The sequence below is a fragment of the Megascapheus bottae genome, chromosome 19 (genome assembly GCF_031878675.1).
Source record: "Megascapheus bottae isolate mThoBot1 chromosome 19, mThoBot2.hap1, whole genome shotgun sequence".
In the NCBI taxonomy this organism is placed as follows: domain Eukaryota; kingdom Metazoa; phylum Chordata; class Mammalia; order Rodentia; family Geomyidae; genus Megascapheus; species Megascapheus bottae.
In genome coordinates, this window is record NC_143527.1 from 37,198,878 (window position 1) to 37,217,401 (window position 18,524).

Sequence of the window (18,524 nt, forward strand, 5' to 3'; positions counted from 1 at the left end):
ACAAAGAAAGTCGCACTAGAATTTGTATCAATCACTATCATCTTGTATTTGAAGGGCAGAAAATAGCTGCCTCCCTCTCAATTTAAAACTATGATATATTCATATATTTGTAATTTGAAAATTTTCAAGACAACACAATACAGTTTTTCATTTCAAGTAGTAGCAATAAAATTCTTTTGTTTTCAGTGACCTCCCTCTAGTGGTGATCCTAAGAAGTTTTTTTTTTTTATTGGCACACAAAAAAAATAGAAGGGAAACATGATGGACAAGTAAGAAATCAGGAAAAATAAAAATCATCAAAATAAATAAAGTGAACATTTCTTCAGTCACGATACATAGGCTGTTTCAACTATAAAGAGAAGGCACTTTGGTGTCTTCAGCTTTAGGATAGAATTTCCTAAAATTTATTGAGTTCTCTGGACTCAAGAGAATCTTAACATTAAATAAAAGGTAAACCTTTTTCCTTTCTGGAAATTTTGCAAATCCTGAGTAATCTGAGTAATCTGACTTTCCAAAAGCATTTTCCTCACATTTTAATTAATAAGCCATCTTTTTGGTACAGTAGGATTCATCTATACTTTCTATTTGTTAATGTTAGTTAATTATTGATAAGGAACTAGGTAATTTTATATTTAGCCAAACATTTAAAACAAATTACCATGAAAACATAGTATTGGACATAGGACTAGAGGATACTCTGAGAATGATCTTGAAGAAACTAAAGTTTGAAAATGGAATGCTTTTAAATTAAATCTTTAAATACAAGTCAATATTCCCAGTATTTTACATCTATATTTCATATATTTATATTTAAATAATTTCCTATTGTTTATATTTGTTTTAACAAATATAATCATACTTAAGTGAATCTATTGAATGATAGGTTTAATTTCCCCCATTTTTAAGATACTAAAATTTGGTGCTGGGAGTTTGGCCTAGTGGTAGAGTGCTTGCCTAGCATGCACAAAGACCCGGGTTCGATTCCCGGGTACCACATACATAGAACAAAAGAGCCAGAAGTGGTGCTGAGGCTTCAAGGACAGTGCTCAGGCCTTGAGTTCAAGCCCAGGACTGGCAAAAAAAAAAAAAGATACTAAAATTAGTTGACATTATTTTCTCATCAGTATCAGACAAGAACTAAACACAGGGAAATACTTTTAAACAGTACCTAAATATAATGAAAGATCAGGTTTTTACCTGGGGTTTCCTCTTAGTGCAGCATGATGCAGAGCGTTAAATCCATTGTTGTTTGTAATGGTAACATCTGCTCCCGCCTCCAAAAGAACAGCCAGAATATCATCACGTTTCTTACTTATGGCATCATGAAGAGGTGTATCACCTTCAGAATCCTTTGTTTTAGAAATGTGAAAGAGATCTTTATTTGTCCTTCAGCTCATTTTCATGTTTGATAATACTTATACAGAACTAAATAACGAAACAGAGGCCTGGCCATATCCATTAACTACCAGCAAGTGATCACGCTCTGTGTTAAATATAAAAATGGAAGCAACAGAGTGATACAGTGATTGTCTACCATGCATGAGGCCCTGAGTTCAATCCCCACCCAGTACCAGTGGAGAAAAATCCAGGCAAGAATTATGGTAGACAAATGATATCACTAACTATTGCAGAACCAAAATCTACATCAGTAGATTTTGACAATCAATTCAAATTCAGTGGTCTTTCAACCTTGGCTATATGTTCAAATATGCTGGGGAGCTATTAAAAATTCTGGTGCCTGGTGCTCACTTCAGCAGGACATATACTAAAATTGAACCACATATGTAGAAAAAGCCAGAAATGGTGCTGTGGCTCAAGTAGAGCTCTAGCCTTCAGGAAAAAAACCCAAGGACAATGATCAGGCCCTGAGTTCAAGACCTAGGACTGGGAAAAAAAAAAAAAAAACTCTGATGCCTATGCTGTCTCCGGACCAAATACCAAACAAATCTCAGAAGCAAGCTTCTGGGGCTGAAAGTATGGCTTGGATGGTAGAGCGTTAGGCAATGAGTGAAAGCATCCGGTACTGAGTTCAAGTTCCAGGCTTCAACCAAAAAAAAAAAGAAAGGAAAAAAGCAAGCTTCAAAAGATCTTCAGAGCTCCCCCAGATACACATACTATACACTCAAGGTGATAATAGCCTAAATGTTTTCAAAGGTCAGGCAGGTAACTACTGGCTCAAAGTAGCAACAAAAGTAAACTGAAGCATTAAGGATCTCCATTTACCTCTTTTATCAAGCTGTTTATTTTTATTTTTTCCAGTCCTGGGCTTGAGCTCAGGGCCCGAGCACTGGACTTGCTCAAGGCTAGAGCTCTACTACTTGAGCCTCTGCACCACTTCCAGCTCTTTTCTATATATGTGGTACCAAGGAATTGAACATTGTGCATGCTAGGCAAGCACTCAACCACTAGGCCAAGCTGTTTTATATACTAATCATTAGGCAATGGGTAGATTATTTGTGATTCATCATCAGTCATCTGCATAGTTTCACAAAGTCTCAGAAAAGTCAAATAAATATCCTATCCTATGGCATATACCATGGTTTCCAAATCAAGCTTGCCACCTGTTTTTGTAAATTTTACTAGAACACAGACTCTTTCATTTTTCTATGACTGTTTCATTCTATAATGGCAGAGTTGTGCACATGTTGCACAAAATACTATACAGTCTTTACATAAAAGTTTGGGGCCAGGGTTTGGCCTAGTGGTAGAGTGCTTGCCTAGCATGCATGAAGACCTGGGTTCGATTCTTCGGTACCACATACGTAGAAAAAAGCTGGAAATGGTGCTGAGGCTCAAGTGGTAGCGCTTTAGCCTTGAGAAAGTCCAAGGACAGTGCTCAGGCCCTGAGCTCAAACGCAGGACTGGCAAAAATAAATAAATAAATAAAAGTTTGAAAATCAGTTATATGTTTACTCTTCCACATAAGAATTCCTAACCCAAGTTCAAACCAGGCATTTACCCTCAATCCTACTGTACTATTAGCACAAATATTTGTAGTCTTCAACTTCATATGAGCTCTGAAGGTGATCTGAATATACTCCCACAGGCTCTTGATGTGCTCTGCCTGCTGGTTCCATAATAGCTACTGCAAACCATTAATGCTGTGCTCAATTACCCTGTCTACCTCAACTCAAGCTCTCAAAACAGAACCTTGAGCCCCATTTCAAGTAAAAAGATCAATAAATTCCCTCCTTCAACACATAACAACCTCAATTCGTCTTCCATCCTCCAATCCTGATGCCTATTTATAAGAATATACTCTGTCAGTTCCAAAGTCTACACTTCAGAAACACTCTAGCTGAAAACTTGCATTTTCTTTCAATGGCTCTGCACTCATAGTATTCCTGATCTTCATTACCTTCTAAGATCTCTGGAGTTCTAAATTATCTCAACTAAAAACCAGTTCTAAATTTCTAAAGTATAAGATTCTCCTCTTTTATTTTATATTTAGTTTCAACTTAAATTGGTATTTTTATTCATTTAAATATTCAAAAATTACATTTTCCTTACATAGCATTCATCTAGTTGTTAAACTGTGGCTGAGGAGAATCATTTATTAGATGGATTTTGCTTCAAAACTTAGGTATCTATCTCCTTACAATTAGGCCAGATTGTAATCAACCTTAAAAAAACAGCATTTTTCAGCCTAGACTGAATTAAATCTAGATCTTGAAATGAATTAAACTACAATGACAATAATCTTGATAATGTTGGAGAAACTATTAGATAGCCTGATGAAGATTGTGAGTTTCAGACATTTTTTGTTTTTTCTGAATAGACTCTGATAGTTTAGGACAGCCTAGAACATGTTTGGTTTTCTATGTTTGCTTTGTATTAGTACTGGGACTTGAACCCAGGGCCAGGATGCTGTTCCTTAGCTTTCTAACTCAAGGCTGACACTCTACCACTTGAGCCATAGCTTTATTTTTAGCTTTTTCAGTGGTTAAGTGGAAGTAAGAGTCATGAATTTTTCTTGCCTAGGTTGGCCTTTTACTGCAATTCTCAGATCTCAGCCTCCCAAGTAGCTAAAATTTCAGGTGTGAGCCGCCAGTCCTCAGCAAGAACATGTTTTATATAACCTAGCTACCATTTATTCTTTAAGCTGTTAAAATTGTCACAATCCATAAAATTAAATCAAATCAACCTTTAAGGTATTTTTGTAAGAAGTTCTTGCTTCTACCCTTAAATCTAAACCTAATCAACTGATATTTTCTTTAAAAGGGCTTTTCTAGGAAGGAACAATTAATCAAATTTTTTAAAAATCATATACTTCTGGTGTCCTTTGCTATGAACTAGCACTTTTCTTCCTAGGAAACCTATTCAATACATTCCTTTACAAGTCTTACCTGGAGACTAGGATGGCAACCAAAGTCCAATAAAGTCTTCACAACCTGAAGATGGCCTTTATTGACAGCAATGTGAAGTGGGGTCTGTCGGCGCTTATTTCGAGCATTCAGATCAGCACTGCCTCTGTGTAGTACTTCTATAACAGCACCTTCATCTCCAAAAGCAGCATGATGAACTGCTCTATCTCCATCTTTATCCTAAACATTTGCATTTAAATCTCAATTAGTGAATAGTTAAGAAAGAGAAAGAGAGATGGGCATGGTGGGCCACAAATGTCCAGGTAACTCAGAACACTAAAGCTAGAGGACTGTCCTGCAGGTCAACCTGGCTGGGGCTGGCAAAGTGAAATTCCATCTCAAAAGCTCTACAGGGACGAGAAAGGAAAAATTTAGGAAGAAGATGTAACAATACACCAAGAACCAGATGAGCTTCAGAAAAGCAAACAGACAACTTGGGAGTAAGGAAAAAGGGAAAAACTGGGAGTGAACTAGAGAAGGGATGACATTGTCCAAAAGGGAATGTACTTTTATTTATTTATTTGTTTATTCATTTTGGTTGGTCATGGGGCTTGAACTCTGGGTCTGGTCGCTGTCCCTGAGCTCTTCAACTCAAAGCTAGTGCCCTACCTGTGGAGCGATAGCACCACTTCCCATTTTCTAGTGGTTAATTGGAGATATGAGTCTCTTGTTATTTGGTGCCTGGGCTGACTTTGAACCACAATCTTCGTATCTTAGCCTCCCAAGTAGCTAGGATTACAGGCACAAGCCACCTCACCCGGCAAGGGAATATATATAATATATATATATAATATATTATATATTTTTTAATTTTTTTTTTTTGCCAGTCCTAGGCTTGAGCTTAGGGCCTGAGCACTGTCCTGTGGTTTTCTCGAGCTCTACCACTTGAGCCACAGCACTACTTCTGGCTTTTATCTATGTTTGTGGTACTGAGGAATCTAAACCTGGGTCTTCATGCATGCTAGGCAAGCACTCTACCACTAGGCCAAACTCAGACAAAACTACCTCATCCTGCTTAGTTTAAGTTTGCTAGATTCTGACTTACTCTAAATAAACTTGTACTAATTAAAATTAATGCAATCTTAATATATTTTTAGTCATAAGGCTAGTTATAACAAAGCAAACCACACAGAGATTCCCAACTGAAACTTAAATGGCAGTAAAAGATATTATTTCTTCTTATAAGGATACATTATGTAAGTATAAAGACTCAAATCAAAGCTAAGAAACAATAAGACTAAAAAAAAAAGTCATTTCAGTTATGGCAAAAGCAATACCCAAATAAAACAAAAATAAAGAAAGGCATTATAGCCACAGAGATTAAAAAAGCCCATAATGAGGGCAGGGAGTTTGGCCTAGTGGTAGTAAATTTGCCTAGCATGCACAAAGACCCAGGATTGATTCTTCAGTACCATATACATAGAACAAGCTGGAAGTGGTGGTGCTGTGTAGTAGAGCTTTGGCCTTGAGAAAGCCAAGGACAGTGCTCAGGCCCTGAGTTAAAGCTCCAAGACTGGCAAAAAATAAATAGCCCAAGATGAGAAGTATGTGTATGCAACCATTCCAAATATGATTCCTAAGTAAAGCCAGGTGAATTCCCAACAGCACAGGTGGGTTCCAGAGCTGGGCTCCACCACTGTGACAGCAAACTCAAAGGCTATTATGACTTAGGACTATTCCTAAAACATAGATGGATATAGCAAGAAATGCTTTAAGTTGTCTTTGGTCAAATCTTCCTTTTCAATTAGATAAACAGAAAATACTAAATTTCAAGAATAAAACTCCATCCCATATAGAATTATTTCTAAAGGGCTAAGGATATAGTTCAGTGGCAGAGTACTTGGAGAGCATTTATAAAGCTCTAAGTTCAATCCTCAGCACTACAAAACTAGCAAGAGTAATAAAATAATTTCTAGAACGTTAATTTTTCAAGTTTACTTACCTCTGCTTCTACATCCACATTTTGCTTCAAAAGTAACTTCAAAATATCAACATGTCCATTTTGACTAGCAGCTTGCATGGCTGTGTGGCCAGCACATTGCCCATTTACCTAAATTTTAAAAATAAAGGATAAACAAATTCATAAGTGAACCAATATATACATATAATACATATATATGTATGTATATACATATATATATAAATTAATTGGATGCTCCATTTGTCATAGTATAGATCACAAAAACTCTGATTTAAAGATGACAATCATTTATTTAATCAGTATAATTTTTTTTAAGTGGTGACAGAATTTTAGCCAATCTGTAGAGCTAAAAGAGCAGATGGGAAAAAGGAAAGAAGGAAGTTAATTTTATATAAACAACATACTTCTTTTTCTTATTATCAGAGTAGACCATAGTGCAGTGAAAAAAAAGCAGTACTCTTAGAAAATTTATCTACTGTAATATAAACTCATTTCAACAAATGTATCAAGGGCTGGGAGTTTGGCCTCGTGTTAGAGTGCTTGCCTAGCATGCAAGAAGACCCGGGTTTGATTACTCGGTACCACATACACAGAAAAAAAGCCACAAGTGGTGCTGAGGCTCAAGTGATAGAGCTCTAGTCTTGAGATAGCCCAAGAACAGTGCTCAGACCCTGAGCTCAAGCCCAGGACTGGCAAAAACAAACAAACAAACAAAAAAACAAATGTATCAAATACAAACTGCAGGATATATAAGTAAGTTGGCTATATATAATTATTAATTTATAACAGCGCTAATTTCCAACCTTCACTAAAGACATTGTGTGCACATAACTTACCAATAACATATACTCAAAACCAAGCACACTTTCTTAATCCTACCTCTTTTACTCCCATCTATACAAACCTGGGACAACAGTAAAATGTAAAAGCAAAGGAAAAGGGAGGAATATTACCAAAAAGAAGGTGAGGTAGTGGGAGAGGAAAGGAAAAGGAAAAACCAACACATTTGTAAAACAAGGGAGGAGCTCAGTGACTTTATAGAGAAAAAAAAAAGCCAAAACTTAAAGAGCACAGGGAACTTGAACCTAAAACCTTTAGCATAAAGAACATTAGTAGGCACAATATGAACTCAGATTTAAATCTGATGTACACAGCCAAATCCAAGACTTCAACTCAGAGAGAGAAGGATTAGCAACCCCACTGCTTACATTAGCTGCCTACCAGCCTCTCAGTAGGAAAAATAAAAGTTTCTTATTTTTCTTTTCTCAGGACCTTTGGATATATCACTTGAGCCATGCCCCCAACATTTTTTGGTGTATTTTTTTTTTTCACATTTTTGAGATCTACCTGCTTACACCTTCCATTTAGTTGGAATGATAGGTACAACATTACACCTAGCTTATTTGTTGGGAAGGGTCTTGCTAATATATTTGCCTGGATTGGCAAAATATTTTATAAAGGAGTTCCAAAGGCACAGCAGACAGGAGAGACTTAATAGGTTACATCAACCTAAAATGGTTCTGCACAGCTAAGGACATAATTACTAAACTAGGAAGGCAAAGATCTTTATTCTCAATTTATCAGACAAAGGCCAAGTATCAAACATATACAAAGAACTCAAGAAACTAAGCTCTCCCAATAAGTAAATGGACAAAAGAGCTAAGGAAAGACTTTTCAGAAGAGGTAAAAATGGCAAAGAAACAAGAGGATATGCAAATCAAAACAACTCTGAGATTCCATCCCACCCCAGTTAAGACTGACCAACATTGTGAATCAAAACAACAAATTTGGAATAGGAACATTATTGCACTGTTGGTGGGAATGTAAACTGGTACAACTGCTCAAGACAGCAGTCTAGAGGTTCCTCAAAACACTAAAAATGGATCTTCCTTGCGACTCAGCCTTACCACTCCTAGACATCTACCCAGAACATCACAAGCCATGATATGGTAAAGATACCTGAACATCCATGTTCATTACTGCACTATTCATAATAGCCAAGTTGTAGAAACAGCTCAGATGCCCTACAATAGATGAATGGATCAAAAAATGTGGCACACATGGAATTTTATATAGCCATTAGACATGTGCAGGGAAGTGGGTGGACCTAGAAAAAAAATCACATTAAGTGATGTAATCCAAGTTCAGAGAGACAAATAGCATGAGTCTTTCTCTCATAGGCAGACGCCAGATCTAAAACAGATTGAAATGTAATAACTTACATAAGTCTCTAGGCATTCACACACAGTGAGACAAAAGGAAGATTCTCTTAGGGAAAGAACAAAAAGGCAAAATGCCTATGTACATTTGATCATACAAAAGAAGATTTATCAAAATGAATTCGAAGAAATAGAAATAAGAGGTTTGTTCTTTTTTGCTGTTTTCTTTTCTTTTCTTTTCTTTTTTTCCTGTTTGTTCATTTACATGCTTTGGGAGGATAAAGGAACACAGAGAAATGGAGGGACAAAAGGGAGAAAATGCAACAATCACACTCACTGGACATGATGCTGAAAATCAACTATACAACTTGTGAGTAGACATGGGAGGGGAAAACTGGAAGAAAATAAAGGAAAGGATGAGATTGTCCAAAATGTACTCTTTGCCTGATTTCTGTCTTTGTAATCACTCTGTACATCTCCTTTATAATAACAATTTTTAAAAAAAACTTAAAGAAAACCATTGTCCCTTGGGCTAATCTTGAAGCTGAATCCTCCCAATCTCTGTATTTGCAGTAGCAGGTATGTACAGAGTGGGTACAAAGACAGAAATCAGGCAAAGAGTCTCATCATGTAAATAGAGCTGCCATTCAACTCTTGCTCAGATAAGAATAAGAATGGAGATTTTATGAACACTCAAACAAAAAAAGGGAAAATACAATAAATTTAAAATAGAAAAGAAAGAAGTAATATCTAGGAAGAATAGATGAAAAAGAAAAAAGGCCTCCCTGGCACAGGTCGAAACTTTCTCAATAAGGATCAAGAATCACAACAAATCAGAGAAAGGCTCACTAAGTGGGACTGCATTAAACTGCAGAGGTTTTGTATGGCAAAGGACATAGCTAGTAAATTAATTAGGAAGCCTACAGAATGGGAGAAGATCTTCACCAACCATACAACGGACAAAGGCCTCATATCTAAAATATATCAACAGCTCAAAAAATTGAATCAATCCAAAACTAATCTCCAAAGTAACAACCATCCCATTAAAAGATGGGCCAAGACTTAAAGAGAGTCTTCTCTGAAGAAGAAACAAAAATAGCCTATAGACACATGAAGAAATGCTCAACATCTCTGGTCATAAAAGAAATGCAAATCAAAACAACTCTAAGATTCCACCTCACTCCAGTTAGAATGGCCAGGATCAAGAAAACTACTAACAACAGAAGCTGGAGGGGATGTGGCCAGGAGGAATCACTACTACACTGTTGGTGGGAGTGCAAACTCATTCAACCACTATGGAAAGCAGTATGGCAGTTCCTCAAAAGACTAAACACAGAGCTCCCCTATGACCCAGCAATTCCACTACTTGGCATTTACCCAATCATCCAGAAACAAGGACATACTAAATCCACCAGCACAACAATGTTCACTGCAGCACTATTTACCATAGCAAAGATATGGAACCAACCTAGATGTCCCTCAGTTGATGTGGTATTTGTACCCAATGGAATTCTATGCTGCTGTCAGAAAGAATGGCATCGCCCCATTTGTTAGGAAATGGAAAGACTTAGAAAAAAAACATATTAAGTGAAATAAGCCAGACTCAAAGGAACTTAGGCTCAATGGTTTCCCTCATTTGTCATAATCAGTAGAAACCTTGAGCTCTCCTAGCAGAGATTTGCAATAGAGCAAAACCTTGATACATAAGGCCATATAGTATGATGCTAAATGAAAGGATCTCTAGGATATAGAAACATAAGCCATATAATGAATGATTGTTGTCCTTAAGGTACTATGTTATCTCTTATCTCCTATGGTTATCTCTTGGTTATCTCACATTGTTACAGTATCTCACTTTGTTACCTGATATATGGGATATATTTGTATTTGGTTATTTGAAATTGGATAGGGAAGGGGGGAAAACAAGATGAGGTGTGGGGGTGGGGGGAGGGAAATGGCGACCAAGACAGGTGGAAGGGTATCAATATATGTGAATTAATGCACCTTCTGTCTGGCAAATATCATGTAACACTTCTATTAATTACAATAAAAATATATGAAAAAAAAGAAGCTGATGAGGATATGGAAAAAAGGGAACCTTTGTACATTATTGGTGAGAATGTAAATTATTACAGCCACTGTTTACTGAAGTTACCAAAAAAATTTTAAACCATTTTGCACAACTACAAATATGTATATACCTGTATATATATAGACATATATATGGGGGGAAGGTAGGAAGAGAGAGAGAAAGGGAAGAAAAAAGAAGAATAAGGGAGGGAGGGAGGGAAGAGAAAGGGAGGGAGGGAGGGAGGGATTTGGTGTAGTGGCTCAGACCTGAAATCCTAGTAACAGAGAAGGCCATAGAAAGGAAGATTCTAGTCCAAGACAAATCATAGACAAATACTACCTGGAAATACAGTAAAAAGGGCTAGGTGCATGGCTCAAGTGGTAGAGTACTTACCTAGCAAGCCCAAGGCCCAGAGTTTAAACCAGTACCACCAATATAAAAATAGTATGATCCTGCAATCCTACCAGGAGGCATAAATCCAAAAGAAATGAAATTAGTATGTGAAAGAGGTATGAACACTCCATGCTCACCACAGAATTATTCATAATAGTCAAGAAATGAAAATGACCAAAGTATGCGTCAAGTGGTGGATGAATAAAGAAAATGTAGTATATACACAGTAGGTTACTATACCACTAAAAATATGAAAACCTGTATCTGAGCAACATGAATGGAACTGGAGATCACTGTGTAAATGAAAAAAACCAAGCACAGAAAGACAAATACTTCATGATCCACTCACATGAGCAATGTTAAAAGCTGTTCTCTGTATGAAAATGTCATAATGAAACCCATTGCTATGTACAGTTAATATATACTTGTGAGAAAAGAAGTAATTAAGAGTCATACTTTTTAAAAAGTTGATCTCATGGAATTTGAGAATTAGAATGGGTACCAGAGGCTGGGGAGAATAAGAAAGAAGGAGGGGTCAGGAGCGATATTAAAGATACAGATAACATATAGATACAGAAGTTGTAGTTTGCTACTGGCACAGGAAGGTGATTACAGATAACAATTAAGTATAATATATTCCAAAAGCTAGATGGATTTTGAATACTTTATCATAAAGAAATGATGAATGTTTAAAGACAGATGTTTATACTAACTTAACAGTTCACAGTATGGATAAATATGCAAAATAGTACCCCCACATAAATATGCACAGTATGTTTCTACGTATAAGTTAAAAAATAAATTTAAGATTTCACTATATACAGTTCAGTGGGAAAGCAATTGCTTAATATGCTTGAGGGCCTACATTCAGTCCAGAGTGCCAAACTAATTAAAAAGTAAATTTAAATAAAGAAAAGCAGTTAGAAAGAATGATCAAATGAAGAACATAAAGTATATTCAAAACCACTTTTTAATCTTTAATTAAATGAAGAAAAAGATTGAGCATAATAAAATAGTGTGGTAGCTCACTTAATCCTAGCCACTTGAGAGGCTGAGACAGAAAGTTCATAAGTTTAAGGCCAGTAAAAAGTACAAGGGAAGCTCAAAGCCAGCCTGAGCTATATGGCAAGATCTTACTTTTATAAAAAAACACAGGGAACCCATGGCTCATACTTCTAATCCTAGTTAAGTATGCAGAGATCTGAGGATCAGTTTGAAGCCAGCCAGGGCAGGAAAGTCTGTGACACTCTTATCTCCCAAAAAGCTGAAAGTTGAGCTATGACTCAAGTGATAGAGCACTAGCCATCAGCAAAAAGCCCAGGCACTGAGTTCAAGCCCCAAGACCAAACCAAAACAAACAAAACAAAAAACTAGCCATGACCTAGCATGTACAAGGCCCTGGGTTTGATTCTTACCATTAAAAAGGGGGGGGAGTATTTCAATATCTGAGACAAACTCTTCATGACTTATTATCAATCCAGAAATTTCTGCGTTGGTTTCTACTAATGATCTAATAAATCTAAATGTCACATGAACTTTTATAGGAGGAATGACATATAACACCTTAAAATTACAAATCTGATCTTCAAAATCTACCATACTTAAAAACAAATAACTGTGGGCGTAGCTCAAGTGGTTAATATCTACATAGCACACTGAAGGTCCTGGGTTTGAATCCTAATACCACCCCTGCTCAAAAAGAAAAAAGGAATTTGTTTAAAAAGATATTCAAAGATTTGGTGAAAAGAAAAGGTCTTCACCACAACACAGTGAGGATGACTGAAGCTGCCACCCCAACTACAACCTCTTGGCTGGCACTGAAAGACCAAGTTTATGGCAGAATCATAATAGCCTTATTTAATATATAGTATCTAAATGAAAAAACTACATCACACCCATAAAAAGTTACAAAAACAACATCTATATTATACATTGTGACCAATGTCATGGGAATGGAGGGAAAAAAGGTTTTATCACACATTTTTAAAGTAGTTAAAAGCTGCTCATTGCAGCTGGAGGCATGGCTCAGTTGGTAGAATGCCAACCAATGGGCAAAAACACTAAGTTCCTAGTTCAAGTTCCAGTCTTGAACCAAAAGAAAGAAAAGCTACTCATAAAATTTAACAAAATGGGGCCGGGAGTTTGGCCTAGTGGTAGAGTGCTTTGCCTAGCATGCATGAAGACCAGGGTTTGATTCCTTGGTACCACATACACAGGAAAAAGCCAGAAGTGGTGCTGAGGCTCAAGTGGTAGAGCTCTAGCCTTGAGAAAGTCCAAGGACAGTGCTCAGGCCCTGAGCCCAAGCCCAGGACTGGCAAAATAAATAAACAAAATATATTTTAGGGCCAGGAGTTTGACCTAGTGGTAGAGTATTTGCCTAGCATACACAAAGACCCAGGTTTTATTCCTCAGTACCACTTACATAGAAAAAGCCAGAAGTGGTGCTATGACTCAAGTGGTAGAGCACTAGCCTTGAGAAAGCACAAGGACAGTGCCCAGGCCCTGAGTTCAAGCCTCAGGACTGGGGAAAAAAAAAGAAAAAAGAAATTACTTAATGACATTTACATGGGAAAAAATTTTCTAAAAGAACACTAACCACTTAAAAACCTAAATTTAGCAATCATACTATACTTAAATATATAAAGCACTCAACACTACAAAAAAGCAATAGTATTATAAAATGTCAGTGATTTTTTTTTTAATGTACACTTAAGAATAATGACTGAGTATTTGCTTTAAAACATCTCAGAAAAACAAGAAAGAAGAAACGGAAGAAACATGGATGGCAAAACACCTTAGTAATGGCTAACTATAAGGTTCATTTATATTAGACTGTTTTGTATATGCTTCAAAATAATGTTTTAAATGCTCACATCCACATCTGGTCTTTTTAGCAAATCTTCCACTTTAGCAACATCTCCATTGGCAGCAGCCTTAACTAATTCTTCATTGAGGTCACCAGATTCTTGAGTTTCAAATAATTTCTTCAGGAGTTGTGACAGTCTTTCTGCAAAGCATCAAATAAAGCTGCTAATATAGGAAGAATGGTCTCAAACCTTAAGTATTCCACTGCCTTCATATTTCATTATTTCTGTTTTTTTGTTTTGTTTTCTTTTTTGTTTTTGTGGGTCATGGGGCTTAAACTCAGCCTGGGCGCTGTCCCTGAGCTCTTCAGCTCAAGGCTACCACCCTACCCTTGAGCCAAGCCCTACTTCCCATTTTCTAGAGATTAATGGAGATAAGAGTCTCAAGTCCTTTTGTGCTCCGGTGGCTTTGAAGTAGGATTACAGGCATGAGCAATATTTCATTATTTCTATCACTTATTTTTGGTACTGTTCTGAAGTATAGAGGAACTACTTATTCAAGTTATAATCACTACTATATAATGTATTAAATTTGAGCCCATAAGCTTTGTAAGTTTTTTCCAATTTATGTATTTTCAAGTATAACTGCAAGAAAAGTAGTTACACAATTAAAAAAACAACTCAAGATTTAGAAGTCATACTCTGTCATGATATAAATTTCCATCACAATACAAACTTCTTTTTAGATTTAAGGATATCACAGAAACTCTCAGAGCTCAGTACCAGAGATCCCACATTATCAGTGGTTAGGATTCAAAAATAATCTCTAGTTATCTGGGAATATGGCTTAGGGAAAATCACTTTTTAGTTAAAAATGAGTATCTAAATGATGGCTTACTTTATGAAGTATCATTAAGTGTAAACTAGCTGTTTTTACAAAAATAAGAACACAGACCTGATTACACAAAATTTTCAGATCTTTTACTTAAAAATTATTTTTTTACTTCTAATCAATTCAAGGAGGTCCAAGTTCTACTCTCTATTTTCTGAAATGGTTATTAGAAAGCAGGGAAATTACAATTGCAGCGCAAATAGATCACATAGTAGACCAAACCCACATTATCTGAGAGTAGGCTATTATTTATCCTCCATTCTTTCACTTTGTCTGTGGTCAATCTATTGTGCTCTTATCTAACCTCAAGGTAAAAATAAACATTATTTTAGTTTAAGTAACTAGCAAATAACTCTTCTGCAAAAAGAGATTTAAAAGTAAAAAGCAGTAAACAAAATAAATAGATCAATAAATACAATGTTTATCTTCTATCTTTCCAAAAGATACAAGTCATGGTTCTACATTAATGGATAACAATGCCCACACGCTATAGTATCATGCATGAAAAGATGAACCACAAGGACTTGGGAAATAACTCTATCCAAGCACCCAGCAAAATCACCTTTTTATAATTTTGAACTTGCTATGGCATTTATCATAACTCTTACTAAGTGATTGAGGGAGGAAATGTGAGTGGTATGTGAAATAGTCAGAAAGAAAAGCATCTGCTAACAATAATATTGGGGAAAAAAAGACAAAAGCAAAGCAGCCTAAGAAGGTGGTAGTTTTTTCACAGAAAACAAATGGAATGGAATGGGGGATAGAGGAAGGGAGGGAGTGATTTACAAGGTGGCCAACATTCAAAGAATCTATGTAATCTGGAAGAAAGCCAAGTACACAGAAAAGATTATCTGTGTCTAAGAATCAGAAAATTAGCAAAGGGTGTGATGTAAGCAGAGTACACAACATACCACCAGATGCATTGCTGATGGCTGATCCTGCAGATGCCACCTTGGAAACTGCCGCTGGATTGTACGTCCATGATGTTCCACAAACTTCTACTTTTAAATCACTGTCAGAATAAATCTGCTGTACTCGGCCAACTTTACCTAAAGTCTTAAAAAAGAAAAAAATCAAGATTCATATTTCTAAGTTTAAAGAATATATAGCCAAAAAAAACCTTTGCTGTGTTTCTTTTACTTGTAATTTATTTTAAAACATTTCAAAGATATCCATATTCAGAGAGGTTATTTATTGGTTATAAGCTTTAAAGATTACTTTTTGAAACTATTTTAATAAATACTACTGTAATTCCACAAGAATTTAAAAGATAAATTACAATAAAGCCTTATTCATAAGTTAACAGAATTTGGGGCCAGGAGTTTGGCCTACTGGTAGAGTGCTTGCTTAGCATGCACAATGACGCGAGTTTGATTCCTCAGTACCACCTACACAGAAAAAGCCAAAAGTGATGCTGTGGCTCAAGTCATAGATAGAGCGCTAGCCTTGAAAATGCCCAAGGACAGTGCTCAGACCCTGAGTTCAAACCCCAGAACTGCCCCCCCCCCCAAAAAAACAAGATTTTCATATTCAACACTCTTTTTTGAACATATCGGTATACCTTGAGACTCACAACTAAAGGTAGTATACAACCTATCATTGATATGGCCTCAAAAAGGAAAGCTGAGCCAGGTACCAATGGCTCACACCTGTAATCCTGGCTACTCAACAGGGTGAGATCTGAGGACTGCAGTGAGATCAGAGGATTGCAGTTTAAAGCCAGCCTGGGCACTAAGGGCCATGAGACTCTTTATCTCCAACTAACCACCAGAAAACCAGAAATGGCACTGTGGCTCAAAGGAGTAAAATACTAGCCTTAAGGTGAAGAGCTAAGAGACAGTGCCCAAGACCTGAGTTCAAGCCCCATGATCACAAAAAAAAAAAAAGGAAATTTGATTTCTATCAAAAACAAAAAACACTATTTAAATGGTTTATATTCACCTCTGTTAAAACTGTTTTTAGAATTACCTTGTTTCAGGCCAGGAGTTTGGCCTGGTAGTGCTTGCCTAGCATGTATGAAGCCCTGGATTTGATTCCTCAGTACCACATACACAGAAAAAAAAAAGCCAGAAGTGGTGCTGTGGTTCAAGTAGTAGAACACTAGCCTTGAGAAAAACCCAAGGGCAGTGTCCAGGCCCTGAGTTCAAGCCCCAGAACTGACTAAAAAAAAAAAAAAAAAAAAGAATTACCTTGTTTCCAAATCAAAAGTTGGGTAGACATAATGCAGAGGACTGCAGTTCAAAACCAGCCTGAGAAAAATGGTCCAAGAGACTATGGCAAGCATGAGACAAACTTCAAACCCTAGTTTATGGAAAAAAATAATTTGACCTATGATTTCTTATGATCTGAATTTGGTTTAGTGATACAGTTGAACAGATTTATCTGTCCTTTGTATAAAGTGAGAATCACTTCAAGAAGGCTATTTGTCCTTTTAACCTGACCCTAGAAATCACTAATAAGATTCTTTGCTATCTAGTATGAGTTCTCATCTTAACTGCCTAAAGAGCTACAATTGGTCACTTTGCCAAAGCACCTTGTTTCTTTTTGTTGTTGTTGTTTTTTTCTTTTTTGCCAGTCATGGGGCATGAACTGTGGGCCTGGGCACTGTCCCCAAGCTCTTCAGCTCAAGGCTATCACCTTACCCCAGGAGCAATAGCGCCACTTCTGGTTTTCTAGTGGTTAATTGGACATAAGAGTCTCATGGTCTTTAGTGCCTGGGCTAGCTTTGAACCTCCATCCTCAGACCTCAGCCTCCTGAGTAACTAGGATTATAGGTGTGAGCCACTGCACCCAGCCCCTTGATTCTTTACTAAGGACAAAGCAGTCCATAACTTGGGCAATGAATTCTATTCTCACTAGAATTTGTTTCTAGGCTTTTTCATGGACATGGTGGGAAATTTTCAAAAAAAATACAAGTTTTGTAAGTTCAACCATTTCCAAATTAAACTGTTGACTATATCTGTACCTCCTTTCCCAAACTAAAATTCAAAGTCAATGGGATAATAATTATCACACCATTTTCTATTGTCCTAAGAGTTATATTTACACTAATATCTTTACATAAATGCATGTGTATATATATGCTTAATCACATGTATACGTATAATCCCACTTCATTTTATTTTCCTTGTTCTTAAAATACATAATAACCTACTATTTGAACACATTCAAGTACTCATTGCACAGGGTAACAGGCATAGTGATACATACCTATAATTTCAGCTACTCAAAAAGGGGGAGACTGGCACAACCATGATTCAAGGATAGGCTAGAAAGAAGTTGTCAACCTAGGCACTGATGGCTCCTACCTATAAACCTAGCTACTCAAGAGACTAAGATCTGAGGATCCTGGTTCAAAATTCATCCCAGGCAAACAAACCAAGACACTTATCTCCAATGAACAAGAAAAGTCAAGTAAGCCTAGGGCTTTGTGCATGCTAGGCAAGCACTGTACCTCTAGGCCACACTTCCTGTCCCCCAGGTTAATTTGAAAAAAAGGAAAAGGCACGAGAAGGTACAAGCATGCCTATCCACCAGTAGAGAGTACAATCTAGGAAGATTCATACCAAATTGGCTTCTAAAATTGACTTATTTTTAAAAAGAATGTGAAACAGTGTAATTTCTAGGCCTATTTGACTTACTGGAAGCATGGCTTCAGCCCATTCCCCATGTCCTCTTTGTAGAAGTTTAATTCTTTCCAGATCATAACAGACTTGCACAAGATCACCCACTTGGAACTGTGAAGTGCCTCCTTCTGCACCCTGCACAGCATCCCCACTTCGGACAATGTTTGCTTTTGTGAGAACAGCAGGATTGAAGGTCCACCTATAAAAGCAAAAGCCAAAACTCAAAACTGGGTAAGTTATTTTAACGTTAGTACTTTCTTCACCATGACAGTGAGGATAAGCCTTGCTGCACAT

At 36.7% G+C, this 18,524-nt stretch overlaps 1 protein-coding gene across 2 annotated transcripts in view; it reads right to left on the bottom strand.

Moving 5' to 3' along the window:
- The window catches only part of Mib1 (MIB E3 ubiquitin protein ligase 1), a 96,461-nt gene that overhangs the window by 38,434 nt on the left and 39,503 nt on the right, over window positions 1-18,524 (bottom strand). For both annotated transcript variants that reach the window (XM_090353350.1, XM_090353349.1), the window contains exons 7-12: window positions 18,246-18,429; window positions 15,516-15,660; window positions 13,782-13,915; window positions 6,307-6,414; window positions 4,347-4,544; window positions 1,198-1,349 (exon numbers count right to left, since the gene is read on the bottom strand). In XM_090353350.1, coding sequence (XP_090209476.1) covers window positions 1,198-1,349; window positions 4,347-4,544; window positions 6,307-6,414; window positions 13,782-13,915; window positions 15,516-15,660; window positions 18,246-18,429 — 921 coding nt within the window. The remainder of the gene's footprint in view (window positions 1-1,197; window positions 1,350-4,346; window positions 4,545-6,306; window positions 6,415-13,781; window positions 13,916-15,515; window positions 15,661-18,245; window positions 18,430-18,524) is intronic.